Source organism: Sebastes umbrosus, chromosome 17 (genome assembly GCF_015220745.1).
Source record: "Sebastes umbrosus isolate fSebUmb1 chromosome 17, fSebUmb1.pri, whole genome shotgun sequence".
In the NCBI taxonomy this organism is placed as follows: Eukaryota; Metazoa; Chordata; class Actinopteri; order Perciformes; family Sebastidae; genus Sebastes; species Sebastes umbrosus.
The window spans coordinates 26,344,754-26,360,971 of NC_051285.1; the positions used below are offsets into that span (position 1 = coordinate 26,344,754).

The 16,218-nt window shown below is 39.5% G+C and overlaps 2 protein-coding genes across 2 annotated transcripts; one reads left to right on the top strand and one right to left on the bottom strand.

Moving 5' to 3' along the window:
* Window positions 1-1,130: 1,130 nt before the first annotated feature.
* Window positions 1,131-4,159, top strand: emc6 (ER membrane protein complex subunit 6). Its single transcript, XM_037748950.1, has 2 exons — window positions 1,131-1,336; window positions 3,388-4,159. The coding sequence occupies exon 2, from the start codon at window positions 3,422-3,424 to the stop codon at window positions 3,752-3,754; it is 333 nt and encodes a 110-aa protein (XP_037604878.1). The 5' UTR covers window positions 1,131-1,336; window positions 3,388-3,421; the 3' UTR covers window positions 3,755-4,159.
* A 134-nt stretch (window positions 4,160-4,293) lies between these two features.
* Window positions 4,294-13,219, bottom strand: p2rx5 (purinergic receptor P2X, ligand-gated ion channel, 5). The gene is made up of 12 exons (XM_037748948.1): window positions 13,089-13,219; window positions 12,001-12,151; window positions 10,981-11,052; window positions 10,779-10,854; window positions 10,374-10,458; window positions 10,105-10,185; window positions 8,539-8,680; window positions 6,293-6,426; window positions 6,085-6,178; window positions 5,930-5,995; window positions 5,673-5,761; window positions 4,294-5,558 (listed from the first exon to the last, which is right to left on the bottom strand). The coding sequence occupies exons 1-12, from the start codon at window positions 13,217-13,219 to the stop codon at window positions 5,306-5,308; spliced, it is 1,374 nt and encodes a 457-aa protein (XP_037604876.1). The 3' UTR covers window positions 4,294-5,305.
* Between the last annotated feature and the right edge of the window lie 2,999 nt (window positions 13,220-16,218).

Below are 16,218 nucleotides of genomic sequence, written 5' to 3' on the forward strand. Positions count from 1 at the left end.
GTGCCCGTGGCGCGGAGAAGATCATACTATCATTCTGCCTTGAATTAAAGGGACTATTTGTAACTTTGTACGGGCATAAATGTAGCGGGTCGTCACACATGTGCGCTCGCATATGCGCGTTCGTGTGTAACCGCTGTACCCTCCTCCTCTGCCTGCTTGCCTTCACTCAGACAGCTCAGCTCGCTCCACCTCTAGACGTGAACGCGCGTTCACTCCACACTGCAGAAGAGTTAGTTTAGCTCTGAGAATATCTAGTGAATGTACAGGGGACGTTTGTGCAGAAATAACTGCTGCAGCTCCTCCAGACCAACAGAGGTTTTCCGTGTCTTGTGAAGTGACCGGGCTTTTCAGAGAGTTACGTTGTCTTCTCGTTACCGACCGGGTGCCGGTGTCTCCTCTGCTCTCTCCGGCTGCGGGAGGAGAGAGCAGGGAGACACGCTGGAGAGCCCCGCTGCCTCAGCCTGCACTTAGGCAGGAAAAGCCAACACTAGGATCAGATCTAAATCATGTTAATGGCTTCGTCTGGTCAGCTAACATTACTGCCAAGCAGCTGAAATATAGAGTGATATTGTGGTTTTAGCTGACTTGTGTCGCCTCACTGTTTTGAGTGATGCTCGTTCAGGTATATTGAGAGCGAGCAAGCGCGAGCCCGACGCTGACTTTCGTTGATTTCACGGCCACAGGTGTCGCTGTTAAGAAGCATTTCTGAAAGTTACAAATAGTCCCTTTAAGAAAGAAAGAAAAAAAAAAAAAAAGGCTCTCGGACTCTTTTTATTTTCTATTAACTTATTTGTTGATTTAATTTATTATTACTCTCGTATTTTTGTATTATCATTGTTTTGTTTTTTCTGTTATGTGTGTTTTTTTTTTTTTTTTTAACTCTATTCTTTCTTTTTGTCATTATTATTATTATTGTTATTTATTTTCTTGGTTTTGTTTCGGTTTGAATGTTGAGGTTGTTTTCTCTGGTGTACTTGATGGGTTTGTCTGTAAGCTCATCTACTTAAAAGTTGGTTTATAGACTGTTGTAATTACGAACAGTGGAATGCATGTATGAAAACAACCTTGAAAAAAGGGAAAAAAATATAGTATAAAAAAAATATATAAAAGAGTCGGCTCAAAGAGTCGGCTCGTTCGGGACCGACACATGCGGAGCAACATGGCTGACTCTTCTCTAGGAGTGTCATCCTCATGAGAATCAATGAGCTGTTTCTGTCTTTATCAGCTGATATCCCTTTAAAAAACACCTGAACATCAAGTCTGTGAAGCTACTCTTACAGAGTATGTGTTTATAATCTCGCTGTGAGGAGCCAACGAGTCGCTGCGTGTACTTCCGGTGAGAATCTGTCACCTTCTGAGAGCTAATAATGCTAACTAGCATGCTAACGCTACAGGCTAACCCAGTGTTTAATGTCACATGTAGTCTCTTATTGACTCTGTTTGTGTCTCTTTCTGGTGTTTTATGTTCCTGTTTAATTGTCACCAGAGTTCTTTATGTTGTAACGTTATTAGCTAATGTGATATACTTTGATTTATTGTGGTCAGCAGCTAGCTAGCTAAGCTAACATGGACCAAGGCTTCATTTGTGTCTCATATTAACTGTCTTTAATGCATCAGGACTGCTGTCTAGTTCTTTATTGTTTCCTCATAGTGGGTAAAATGTTTTGTTTTTTTATTTGCACATATATAAAACTGCACAAAATCCAGTCAATGAAAAAAAGAAATGTGTCAGGAGAGGTCAAGCAGCCACAGGTTTATACAAAGGAATACAAAAAACACAATAACACAAAACACAATAACAAAAAACACAATAACACAAAACACAATAACAAAAAACACAATAACAAAAAACACAATAACACAAAACACAATAACAAAAAACACAATAACACAAAACACAATAACACAAAACACAATAACAAAAAACACAATAACAAAAAAGGAAGAAAGATCTAAACTAACATCATTTTAAAAATACAAGGCTGACATTTATGTTTATCACTCATTAACTGGCTTTAATGTATCAGGGCTTCTGTCTTTGTAATATCTTCCTCATAGTGGTTAATATGTTAAAATGTTTCATGAATACATTACATTCACATATTGACATCTGTAAGGCCTGTACAAAGGAGCTTTTCTAGCAATGGTCTTGCTTTCCATTAATGGGATAGACATTAACATCCTTTAAACAAATCAAAGTAATACAACAGTGTGAAAATACTCCAAAAGTCAGGCATTCAAAATTGTATTAAAACAAAGCACTGACAATACTAAAAGCAAAAGTAGTCATTATGCAACAGAATGGCCCCTGTCAGTGTTATATGTCCTTTTTGTTTATTTGTTTTGCACAATTTAAGACTATACAACATCACAAATAAATAAATGGATAATGTACAGTGCAGGAAGAGGCAAAAAAAACACTGGGCTTATCTGAAGCCTCCACCTAGAGACAAGATTAATATAAAGAAATAATATGACTACATAATAGTGATAACAAACAATTAGGACAAGATAAATATATATAATACAACATAACAATACAGTGAATATATCAAAAAAGACAAGTGTGTGTGTGTGTGTTGCGTGGAAGTGTATGGTTGGTGTTTGTGAGGAGGATATTGATTTAAATATCTATAAAGACTTCTGGGCGATCGTAACCAAACAACATTGTGAGTGGGAAAAAATAAAAAACATAAAAACAGATACATGGACAACATGGGGGAAAAGCAATTACAAGACAGCAATTAAATGACCCTTTAAGCGACTTTTGGAACATTTAATAGATGAACAGTTTATTGATAGATGTGAAAAGCTACTCCATAATTTGGTTCCTCTAAATCTTATCGAAAATTGACCTCTACTAGTGAGGAGTGTAGGAGGATGAAGATCTAGAGACTGACGGGTTTGGTAAGAATGGACCTGAGAATTTGTTTTAAAATAGGTCTTGAACTGCTCAGGAATATTCCCACCAGAAAGTATCTTATAAATAAAAACACATATTTGAGAAATATTGATATCATAAATAGTAAGAATGTGGAGTTTCTTAAATAGAGGAGCAGGGGAGATGTGTGACTCTGATCGAGTTGCAATGCTCACAAAAAGTTTTTGGAGAACTACAATTTTATATTATTACTACTTATACAGTAAGGTGTAAGGAGCATTTTTTCATGTAGCTGGTCGAGGTGGAGTTTAGTATTATTTAGTGTTGTGATCTGTAACAATCCATCACATTTGATTATCTCATAGATTTTGAACATAAAATCTTGATCTGCAAAGTAACTAGTGTCCATATCTGTGAAATTATTGTAGTGGGGTGAAAAACTGTATTTGTTTACATGGTTAGGGTCATTTGAGTAAATTGTTGTGTCTGAATCTTTCCTGAAACAGGAGCACCTTCCTGTGATCGCTGACCAGAGCCAAGATGGCAGGAATTGTCGCCAAGCGTGAGGGACCGCAGTTCATCAGCGAAATAGCCGTGAGGGGAAACGCCGCCGTGCTGGACTACTGCCGCACCTCTGTATCCGCTCTGTCCGGAGCAACAGCTGGCATCCTCGGGCTGACTGGACTGTATGGTTTCATTTTTTATTTCCTCTCCGCTTTCCTCCTCTCTCTGCTGCTCATTCTCAAGGCCGGACGGCGGTGGAACAAATGCTTTAAGTCGCGGCGGCTGCTCTTCACCGGGGGCCTTGTCGGAGGTCTTTTCACTTACGTCCTGTTCTGGACTTTCCTCTACGGAATGGTTCATGTGTACTAATATTATCTACCACAAATAACCCCAAATTAGTCCTAACTATTGCTACGTAAACCCATAATATTGTCTACCCTGCTGTTTGTAGATAAGCCATTAGTAGAAGAATTCTTCCATTATGAACTGTTGATTAAACGGAGGATGTATTAATAATTATAGAATGCAAAAAACTGTTCTCTTATCCTTCCTGCTCCACACTTAGCGGTGAATATTCAACCTGTAACTCCTGCTTAGTATCACCCATGCCAGGATAAGAGCCACAGTTATGATAATGTAGGTTGTAGTGTAACACAGATCAAAACTGACTACATCCTAACAAGGTGTAAGCACTTTGCATTACATTTCATGTATAATATCATGGTTAAATTATAACAAATCTGATTACTGAATGAAATAAATACCTCTGTACAATTTGTTTGTATACATTATTAATCAGTTTTTCTTTCAGGCATTTGTTGACATCACAAAATAAACATGACAAATAACATTTAAAGACCATTCAATAAATAGCAACAGGAAGAACAAACAAGAGGGAGTCCATGCACTTCGATGTCTTGCACCATTCATTAACAATCAGCCAGTACATAACTTGTCCACTCAGAGTAGACTCGTAGCACATCACGGCCGCATTCCACAGCTTCACAAGTGAATTATATCGTGAATAAGATTGTGTTGTAGCCATTGCATGGCCGATAATCAACGTCAACATACAGCAGGAAACACATCAGCAGTGTTTAACAGTACACTCAAATTGCTGTCACAACACACGTACGTGATGCATCCGACTGAAATACCAACAATTAAGACCGTTCACATTTTCTTACATATTGCTTCCAAGTGCAGTTTTTTTTACAACATTTTTTCTTAAAATCCATGCTTACAAAATAATTTAGAAGGTATTTTGCTAAGTGATTTAGCAGAAATCATTTTACTCTTTATTAGTCTACAGCGTCTATTTTACTTAATCCAATCCTACATTTGAGGTTCATGAATCTATCACGTCTAGTATTTTTGCTGTGATTTTTATAACTTAGTCCGTAAATGGCAAAAATAAAACTAAGGCCCATCATATATATTATTCAAACTGGAAATGATGCTTAATTAGTCTGATCAACAGCCAAAAAAGCTTTTAAGTACTGATTTTATGACATGAAACAAAGACACAATTAATTATTTGCATTTGTAATTGACAGATATTTGGCAATTCACTTAAAGTCTTGGACGAATGATTTTACCCTGCTAATTGCATTACCACAGTACTTTTGCATATCGTTATTGATGGACCTGTTGTAATCTCCCACATCCCAGCTTTGGACCCTGACCCAGCCACTGAAAACCACCTTTCTGTGTATTTCTACATCAGCTTCCTGGCCCACGTGCACAATGCAGAACATAAACATTTCTCTGCACCAACATATCTTTAGTCAGGACAAGCATCACTCAAACTAGTGGCATGCCAGCGGTCACGCCAGTAGGTGAGAAGTGGACATCAGTCCAACTTTTGGTTCCACCTCTTGCAGACCACTGCAGGTGATTTGTGTTGCTCTGCCCGCAAACTTAATTGTGTGAAGAGAAGGTGATGTGAGGCTTTGGCTCTGCAGCTTGGGGAGAGATAATGGCAGAGTATCGCTGTCCTGTGTTGCGTGGAATGGTGGGACCCCGTTTGTCCACAGGCAGCTGGCTCTCTGCAGTGGCTTCAGTCTCCTCCGCCTTGTTAGTGGAGTTGGCGCCCTCTTTCTCTGCAGCTGGTTTCCTGGATCTCTTTTCCCGGTGTCCCGTCTTCCCATCCTTCGGTTTGGTCTTGTCTTTCCTGTTACATACAGTATGAGAGAGATATGGCAATAAATGTGATGATCAACGTTTGGAAAATGGGCGATTTAAAAAGGCGCATCATTTAAGTTTGTGTGTATACAGTTAGTCATACTTGAAGTTGATGATTTCAAACTTCCTCTCTCGGTAGAAGGAGCTCGTGTTCATCATGTACAGGAGTATCATATCACATACAAAGGCTCCCTGGAAGAAAAAACAATATCAACAGAATTTTCACAAGCTGCCAAGAATCATTATTTCCATTATATGTCACCGTCTAGTATCACTGTCATATGACATGTTTCAAATGTCAGGTGACACCACACTAATTATCCACTGACACATCAACAGAACATTTCAGTAATTACTCACTACACCCAGCAGGGCAAGACCTGAACCAATGGCAATGATTGTGGGAACAATATTGAATCTCCCAGCCTGCAAAACAATAACAGGAAATCACTGGAAGTCTATTACTGGAATCACACGCTTCCCGTAGAAAAAAATGGATCATATCACTGCTGTACCTGGCCATTGATCATTATATCGAAGCGAATCCCATACACTTTATATAAAGTGCGAAAGGTTTCGCCATTTTGATCCTTGAAATATCTGGCATACCTGTACGGGCAAAAAATCAGTCAATAACGCATGAAAATAAAACCGAACAGAAAATCAGAGAAGAGGCAGTGGGCTGGCAGATGTATATATTGTTGAATGCCTGATGGGTCATACCTGAAGTTGTATCCTGATGTGACAGAGTTATTCACGTCCATGTCTAAACGGGTAAAGCTATAGTCTGGATTACACTGCGAAGAGTCCTTATCCAGGTCACAGTCCCACTCAATAAGAATACCAACAGAGCCACCCTGATGGGGAAAGAAACAGTGACTTTGTGAATATTAGAGCAGCCTCACTCATGTTACTGTAGCTTGTGGCTTTATTGACATTCATGATTTCCGTCCACAGCAGTACATTGCTTTACTCCCGTGAAGTCCTGTCTGCTTCTCCAAGCTGGGGGCGTGCCAACCGTCATCTACTGTAGGTAATACACTGACTATGGATAAGTAGCTCATACAACACCACTTCAAAACACCCAAACTATCCCTTTAAAGCATCTGAACATCCACAGACTAATTGAGTGACATCTTCCTGATTCTCCTGTTAGCTTTGTTGAACCTGTTTGGGCAGGGAAAATGACACCAGTATCATGACCTAATAGATTCCTATTCAACCTGAGCAGAAGTTTCATCAACCAGAATAATCGAAAATACCTGTGTGGGTGTTCAGAGGCTTTAAGATACACGTTTAGCTGGAAGGTTAATTCTTGACTTAGCAGTTTGATATATAGTTCTTATCACAAGGTCCACTTGCTTGTTTTTTCCGAAGTTTTCAGCCACATCTTGTAGCCTTCATCAGGAGTTAGCTTCGTTTTCATGAAGATGGTTTAGTTCCTGTCATGTGGCCTAAGTATGGAATTCATTTTTTAATTCTATTTTTTCTTTACTTATATCAAAGAGTATAGAAGCAAAAAGATGAAACTGTTTTTTGGGTTTTTTTTGTTCAACACAGGCCATTTTGGTAGAATATGATAATAGAATATAAATCATTTTGTTTTGCTTTTGTACGTCATTTTTTAGACAGACGTTTTACTGGTGCTGCTGTTGCAATAGAACAAACAATTGACTTACATTTTTTGGCAAAAAAACACCTACTGATGAAAAACACAAGATGTGCCTGAAAGCTCTAGAATAACCTGGAAAATCTGAACCTTGTGATAAATTTCTTTTGTCTAAAATATAGTTTATGTTACTATTTCTGCACAAACACTGTGATTTCCAATGAGGCAGAAATCCATGATCCACCTGAAATCTATTGTTTATTTGTAAATTAAATTAGAGATAAGTTATACAGTGGCTCATCTGCTCAGCTTTTGCCTTGATGAAATATTCCAGTCAGTGTTTGGAGCCAATCACAGCACCGACACCAGTGCAAGCCTCCGACCATGGCTCCATACGGTTTAATATCACTGCTTGTCCTATTGTATCATTTTGGATAATTTCTTCTCTCCCCATACTTTAGTGTAGCATGGTACTCCTCTGCTGTAGTCCAACTTTAGGTTCAGTCCAGAGACTGTTGTTGTTTGTTAACACACAACTGTATTGTATTTTACTCTGATGCACAGGGATACACTTGTTTTGTGTTCTGCATTGTTGAAGTTAGATTAATTTCAGATTGGCCCCACACCCAGAGCAGCAAATTATTTTACAGAGAAAGCAGACCATCCCCTTAGAAAGCCTATCAAATGGCCTCGATTTCATGGAAAATGTCCGTCATTGGATATCAACAGGAAGCAGAGAGAGAGAACGAGAGATGGGTGACAAATGCTGCCTGTAAAGTCTAGATGGGGATGTTGCAGATACAGAACAGTTTTTGTTCTGAATCCCTCCACCGCAGTTGCTGCTGCTTCCTTGTCAATAATAGCTGTGATTACATTCAAATTACCATCTCAAAGGTCTCTGTTTTGTTCTCTTTGGCAGCACCTATGGCAGTAAGTGGTAACGGCAGGTGTGTTTGTTGGATCTCTGAGGACATCATGATTTAAATGAGGGCTATTTAAGTGTTCATACTAGGACGTTGATTTACCTAAAAAAAAAAAAGATCCTCTGATTTACAGACGTCTCTTTTTTACATCCATGGCCATGGACTCATTGGTGTTTTCATGCCAAAATGGCTTCATTGCTACCACAGCGCCATCTAGCGGCTGTTGTCAAAAAAGCACCAGATTTTCATCCCTTTGCTTCTGTACTCTTTGGTACAAGTGTGTTTCTACAGTTGCAATCACGAGCAGCTAAAATGGATTTCCATAATTCATAAATGTGATAGGCTATTATAGTTAATTATCAAATGACTTTGAGGAAACCAGTAATGGAAATCACTCCCACACACAGTCTTAATTGGCACATTATTACATTTTGTACCTTAGCAGCCAAGTCCTGGAAGTCATGTCCAGTCCAGCTGACCAGATCCCCGAGGCGGAAGATGGGGCAGTACAGGTGGTCCTGTCTGTCGAAGGAGCATCTTTTCAGGTAGCTGTCGTCAGACGTTTCAAGGACGTTGGACCTAAGAGGTCAATACAGCAGACATGAAGCACATGTATCATATGTCAGATCTTCAGGAACTATGGAAACCAGTCTTATTTTCACGTGAAACATTATGTATTGCTGAGTTTAAAGGTGCTCTTTATGATATCCACAGCATTAATATAGCAGCAAACAACTATTTGCTATGTAAAGATATAGAGTAGAAATGTCTACCTAAGCAGAGAATGAAGTCACTCTCCCTCTGTGTGTTGAAATCTGAGTTTCTCTGTGCTTTGTTGACATTGCTGTGCCGGCTGCGATGTCAACAAAGCACAGTGTATGTTAGTGCATGTGAGCGTGACTCGCTGGCTAGCTCACTGCCGCTACTCTGCACTGCTCTCTAACGGTGGTTACAGCTTCATCACAGAAGTATAGCGCACGTCCTCTGGTCTCTCCCCCCGGTTAACACCGTTAGCTCTGTCAGCAGTTTTGCCATTGTTTGCACTGTTAGCACTGTAAGCCCTGTGAGCTACGAGCTCAGCTGTTGCCATATTGAGAGCCATGTGGGGTGATAAAATGCTCCCAATCAAGCACCAAAGGGTCACTTTTCCCAACACAGAAAAAACATATAAAGTTAAAAGTTGTAATTATCAGGTTTTCATGTGAGGCAGAAGAAGTGCTGGAGAGGTGGAAACAGACGAAGAGACACCTGGTCCTGCCAATTCAGAGTCACAGAGCTCAACTTCTCATATTGGCATATTTGACCTTTTGACCTTTATCTTAGAAACAATTACTGCTTAAACCTTAGAGAGCTCTTGCGCTGTCTTTTATAATCTTTACTTACTGGAGCTTAATAGCATAATTTCTGACTGAAATGTAAGCTTTTCCTCACACACAAACACACACACCCCAGCAGCAGCAGCAGCAGCATATACAGTATACATATGTCATTCAACCCTCACCATTACGCCCTCTGGCTCTAAGCACACTGGATGTGTCACACTGTAAGAAGTGTAGTGCTGCCAGCCATTTCGAGTAACACACATTAAAGGGATTTGTACTACCAGCCAATCCCCGTTAAGCATATCACGATTAGTGAGGAAACATGAAAGATATGGCGGTGTAATTAGAGTAAGATCCTGACAGATGAATAAGCTGTGGCTTGTGGCATCTCTCTGTCTTCTTGGAAGACTTGAACAGACGACGACAGAAGAGAAGGCAGCGGCTCAGCTCCACGGGATAGCCCCATCCGACCGGACACCTGTCCCCAGGGCAAGGCCTGCTGTCAAGGACGTCTCAGATCACTGTTTCACTGCCCCACTGAGTGCAATGCACAGGCCGGTATAAATAGAAGGCTCTCTGCACCCTAAAGCTATTTAAAGCAGCCGGCGGGGTCTCACTCAGCAATCTATGTCACCGTGCCTTGAAACCATATAGGCAGCACCAGCCATCAGCACCACTTACTTGGAGAATTCAAACTTTGGGAACCTGATGAAGTTCTTGATGTAGACGGTGAAGTTTTCTGCTTGACTCAGTAAGGGCTCTCTGGAAGGGAAAGAGACAGGCAGCTGTGCGAAATAAAAACAAAACAAGTGGAGCTGACAGGCCGCATTAGTAATAAATAGAACCTGTGAAATATCTCAGCCCGTGTGAGGGGATCAGGGTGAGTGTCAATGTAGTAGCACAAAATGGCACATTTCCAAAGTTCTGTCAGAGAGGATGGGGGGTCTCACGTGGGTCTCTTGCTGTGTTCAACAGGACACCAGGCGTGAATCTCACAGGTCCCAGTGCTGTTTAGACACAAGCCGGTCTTTATTCCTGACGGAGAGAGCAGAGATTCTTGGCTGGGTGAAGCTTAAAGAGAGTTTATGCTAAAATAAGATTAACTGAAAGACTATTGGTAGTGTGTATACTGTTAACAGAGAGTGTTGTTGAAACAAACTATTATAAAATGAGTTATTTAAGTCTAATAACTTTGTGATAGCATTGAGTTTAGAGTAGTAGGCAAACTACAACATTAGTGATTCATGTGGACTATGTGGGAAATATTGTTTTAAGATTGTCAGTCACCGATGTGACAGATCTCAACCTGTAACTGTGGCTAAAAACTATCCAGATTTTGAGTTGATGATCCTCACCATGGCCAGCTATTACAGCCTCGCCCTCGACGCAGTCATCATCACTTTGACATCGTCCGTCTTGCACCTTGAAACTCTGCGAGATATGGAAAAGCAATTGTGTGGACGTGGTAATCTGGCACCGTGTAGTCTACAGTCATTTCAAATATTAGGATGAAAAAACAAAGCAATTAAAAGCCAATCATGACATTCCTCTTCTCACCTCGGCGCAGAACTCCAGCCTCTGATTGGGGGTCTCGATGTAATTTGTTACTATGAAGAACACCTGCTCACCCTGCAAAACAAAATTAAGTCCAGACAGAGAGATCGAGAAGCAAAAGGTTAAACAAATTACACCCCTGAGAAGTTCAATATTGTTAAATCTGGTGCGACAGATGCCGAGGCTAATGATATCCGCCAAAGCAGACACTCAGTATCCTCATAATCTCTCGTGACAGGAGAGTAATTGGGGAGTGCTCTGAAATCAATATTGGTATTCTACAAACTGAGATTAGATAAATAGATAGATGGAAAACGCATTTAAGCAAATTGCGATTTTTACCTTGTAGCAGGTTTTTAATAGTGAAAGTACTGGCATATGAAACTACAAAACCTAAGTAATCCATTGGTACCAACCACGTCATACTAGCTTGTCGCAAAAGAGGCTAAATAACGCTCCAAAGTTACACTGAATTTTGGCGAGGAAAAACTGACATGGCCATTTTCAAAGGGGTCCCCTTGACCTCTGACCTCAAGATATGTGAATGAAAATGGGTTCTATGAGTACCCGCGAGTCTCCCCTTTACAGACATGCCCACTTTATGATAATCACATGCAGTTTGGGGCAAGTCATAGTCAAGTCAGCACACTGACACACTGACAGCTGTTGTTGCCTGTTGGGCTGCAGTTTGCCATGTTATGATTTGAGCATATATTTTATGCTAAATGCAGTACCTGTGAGGGTTTCTAGACAATATCTGTCATTGTTTTGTGTTGTTAATTGATTTCCAGTAATACATATTTACCTAAATTTGCATAAAGCAAGTCTATTTGCCCACTCCCATGTTGATAAGAGTATTAAATACTTGACAAATCTCCCTTTAAGGTACATTTTGAACTGATAAAAAATGTGCGATTAACTATGGACAATCATGAAAATAACCACGATTAAATATCTAAAGCGATTGACAGCCCAAGATGGATGGATAGATAGACGGACAGACGGACAGACGGACAGACTCACACTTGGGGGTATGACATAATCCTCAGAACTCCACAGGTGAAGCCCCGTCTCAGAGCTGTTGGTCAGCGTAACACCTTTAAGCTTGGTGATGACGGAGGTCTGGATGGCCTCTTCTCTCTCCTGGTATCCTTTCCGCACCACAAACACCCACCTGAGACATTAACAGAAAACGGCACGATTCATTATGTTTATGAGCCTTATGTTGAATAAGTTTAACAGTATCACATTTGGATGATCAACGTGGGTGTGATGCATCAGCATAGCGTTTGTGATCCCTTGTTGAGCAGCCTGTCGGTGACACTGTGGTCCGGGGTTGACAGCACAGACATTATAACTCACACATATCACTCATAGCTGTCATTAATGAAAGCAGATGAAAGGAGTCATGTTGACGTGTAAGTGTATCCTAGATCAGTGGTTCCCAAACTGTTTCACTTCAAGGACCTCTAAACTGACACAAATCAGACCACGGACCCTGTCTCAGGGTTTGATATTTTAGATTTTATCCTAGACTAAATCATAGAATATTTGATGTAGTATCTCCACTTGAATATATTTTGCACTTGGGGGTGACAGCAGCATGTAATGAGGAAAATGACCCAAAAATACCACAAAATCTCACACATGACATGGCAATAAAACCTGTGCATGATCGACCCTCCCTAAGCTACACGCCACAGAGCAAATATGATTTTATAACCACCCTGCAGCCTCTAAATGTGCATCTTTACAGTTTGAAATAAGTTTCATCAGCAATTAAGTTTCAAAGGTCAAACCAGATTACAACTATGTGACAGTCACCTGCTCACTTTCATCATTTCTCTCATATACATCAGAGTGACATCACTCAGTGAAGGGGGGTGGGATGAGATAGCTTCCTGTCACTACAGCAATCTGACACATTAATGAATCAACTCTTTCTGAGACATTTAGAAACACTTTAAAACTCAGTGGTGCTGCCTCTTTAACAGTAACAAAGTCTTTCAGCGTGCACAACTATTTTTAACTTGGTGAATCACTTTCTAAAAGGTGACTTTATTCCATGCCTGTAAAAGTGGTCTAGGGGGCATGCAGGGGGTTGCACTCACCCGATTATGTATCCCAGCACAGCCAGCTGGTAGAGTCTGAACAATATCCCGATTTTCCTGTTTTCAGCGATGACATATTTCTCCGTCTTGTAGTTGAGGAGAGACACGAAGAAAACTCCCCAGCCTGCCATTCCTCCTGCACACTGAAGCCGAGTGAGACAGCAGCTCCCAGCTGGTAGAGAGAGTCTCTATAGAGGACTACTACTGCCTCCTGTCATGTAACAGGCTAACCCACAGAGCAGGGGCTGTAAAACCAGCAGCGTTTCCTCAATAAGACCTCTGTGACTCGACTCCAAGGAGGAAATGTTCATATTATGCTAGGCATCATAGGAAATTCATTTTCTTTTTACTGACATTTTTTTTTTGTGGAACACGTTGACTTTATAGAGACCTTATTATATATTTTGGCTATAACATTCTTAATATGGCCTACTATAAAAATTAGTAAATATTTTTCATTGAGGAAACAGTGTATGTTTGTGGGCTACAAGTAGTGCCATGCAAAGGGAGTGGATGTGTGGGTGAGGATGGGAACGTAAATCAGTTGTGCACTGTGTCAGGATTTTATTTATTTATTTATTTATTTACATATTTAAGTTTAACATATTTATACTATGAGTTTTTTGTTTTTTTTTTGACATACTATATTATGAGTTTTTATGATTTTTGGACATACTATACTATGACTTGTTTATGACTTTTTTGGACATACTAGATATTATTTTTTATTACTGTTTATTATTTTATGACTTTTTTCGACATACTATACTATGACTTTTTTCTTATTTTTTGACATACTATACTATGCGTTTTTGTTTTACCTTTTTTTACATACTACACTATGACTTTTATTCTTTTTTTTACACATGACTTTTTTTAGACATGCTATACAATGACTTTCTATGACTTTTTTATAGACATACTATACTATGACTTTTATAATCTTTTGACATGACTCATTTTTTTGACATTCTATATACTATTATTTGTTATGACTGTTTTCGACATACTATACTATGACTTTCAATTACTTTTTTTACATACTATATTATGACTTTATGATTTTATTTACATTCTATGTCTTTTTTTTTTTTTACATACTGTACTATGACTTTTTTATGTCTTTTTTTCTGTTTCACCATGAACAGTATACTCACGTTATGATCATGGTGGTGATAATGACAGCATACCGTTATGAAGAAGCATCTGGTAATATTGTAGCATTAGAAAGGATGCTGAGGGGGCTCCTACCAACTCCTGAGTCAACTTCAAGCCTCCTCTATAGTGGCCTCCAAAATCTCTAACAACTCAGTCATCGCTAATTCTATCAAGGTTTCAGTTTAGAAACACTACGGTTTGCACAGAGCTTCAGTCCATGCACCAATCATAAACCATCACCTATTCTCCTATTTCCCGACAAACTTTTGGTCCAACATGTATTTAAATGACTTGGCTGGGCCCTCAACACACCTATTGACCCCAACCCTCCAACAGCCACGTTCGGTCGCCCCTCAACTTCGATTATGCCCAAGACAACACAGCATGTCCTCGCATTTACTACTCTGTTGGCCAGGCGTGCCATTCTTCTTAAATGGAAACATCCAACACCTGCCAGATGGATACAGTCCTGGAATGCATAAAGCTAGAAACATTCATATTCTCAATAAAAGGATCCATTAAAGCCTTTCACAGTACTTGGATTCCTCTTCTGGTCTTTACTAATAGCCTCACTATAACTCCTGAGACCGACGGTGTTGCCTGAGTAAAACCTGTTGCTGTTGGAGAGAATTTGAATAATCAAATTCTCCCTTATTTCTATATTTCTGTAGCTTTATTTATTTATTTATACGTCTTATGTCTTATGTCTTTCTTTTAGTGACCTTCACTAAGTGGGGGGATAATCCACTTTTTATTCTACTGTTTTGCTGCAACAGCCCAATTTCCCCATTGGGGTTATTCTCATCTTTCCTTCCACAGTCTCTTTAATGATAATGAAAACTCCCCTCTTTGCATTTTCTCTCTAGCTGTGGCCTCAGCAGCCCTTTTTCTTTTGTTACTGGCTGCCTTTATGGCTTTATGGTCTTAATGGCAGTTCTTTTGTAAATCAGTAACAAAATGTGTGATTCTTTATTTGAGGTACATCACAAGTTTTTCACTCACTCATTTTACATGTATTAAATCATAACCAACCCAGCTAAAAGCAAAAGCAAAGCATCTGCTTTGGAGCATGACCTTTATCCTCTATCAGATTTGAACAACCAGGACAGGCACTCTCACTCTTAACCTCAGATTTGTACAGCGGTAGAGGAAACGTGCAACTGCAATTTCATGGAACTTGAGTACTATCAGTAAGCTGGTGACCTCTAGTGGTTCCATGTGGCATTTCATGCTTCATTAAATAGCCTAGGAGTACAGGAAGATTTGAATTCCTGTAAGAGACTTATTTGATTTAATGCTATGGAGCTTTTCATCCAGATTCAGAGTCAAGACCACTGGAGTTATGGGGGGTGAACATGGGGTGATCAATAAGACGCTGACCCTTGAACCACAAGATTTCCCTGTTGCCAGGATGCAATTCATGAGATGATACTGGTCAACAGGAAAACTAATTTTCTAGAAGGAGAGCAAGTTCAGTGAGTTATCTGGATAATTTTGCTGAGTAAAACCCACTATTACAGGACTTTTCTCATCACTTAAGGTTCCTGGTTCGACAGCTCCTTATTTTACTCCAAATTATCCAGGTACCTTAATAAACCCACTTCCTGGAACAAATCAAAAAGAACTTTTACCCATACCCATTTCTCTTCAAAGCATTGAATGCTGGCTAATGCAGTCAGTCATATCAACTGGCTTTTTGTGAATGACAAAGCCACATTATTTTGTACATTGTAGATTAATTAATTGCTTTTAGATTGCGAAGGAAATAAAGAGCATTAGAGTGGCCATGTATTATAAAAAAACTATGTAATTCTAGTTGATAAAATTCTAAATTGAATGAATCCATTCAAAAATAACTTCCATATAAAAAAAAAAAACTTTCCAACATTGTCTTTTGTATTTAACAGAATATTACCTATATAAATGATACAAATTATTCTGAATGTATGAAAACTTTGAAAACCCATCAACT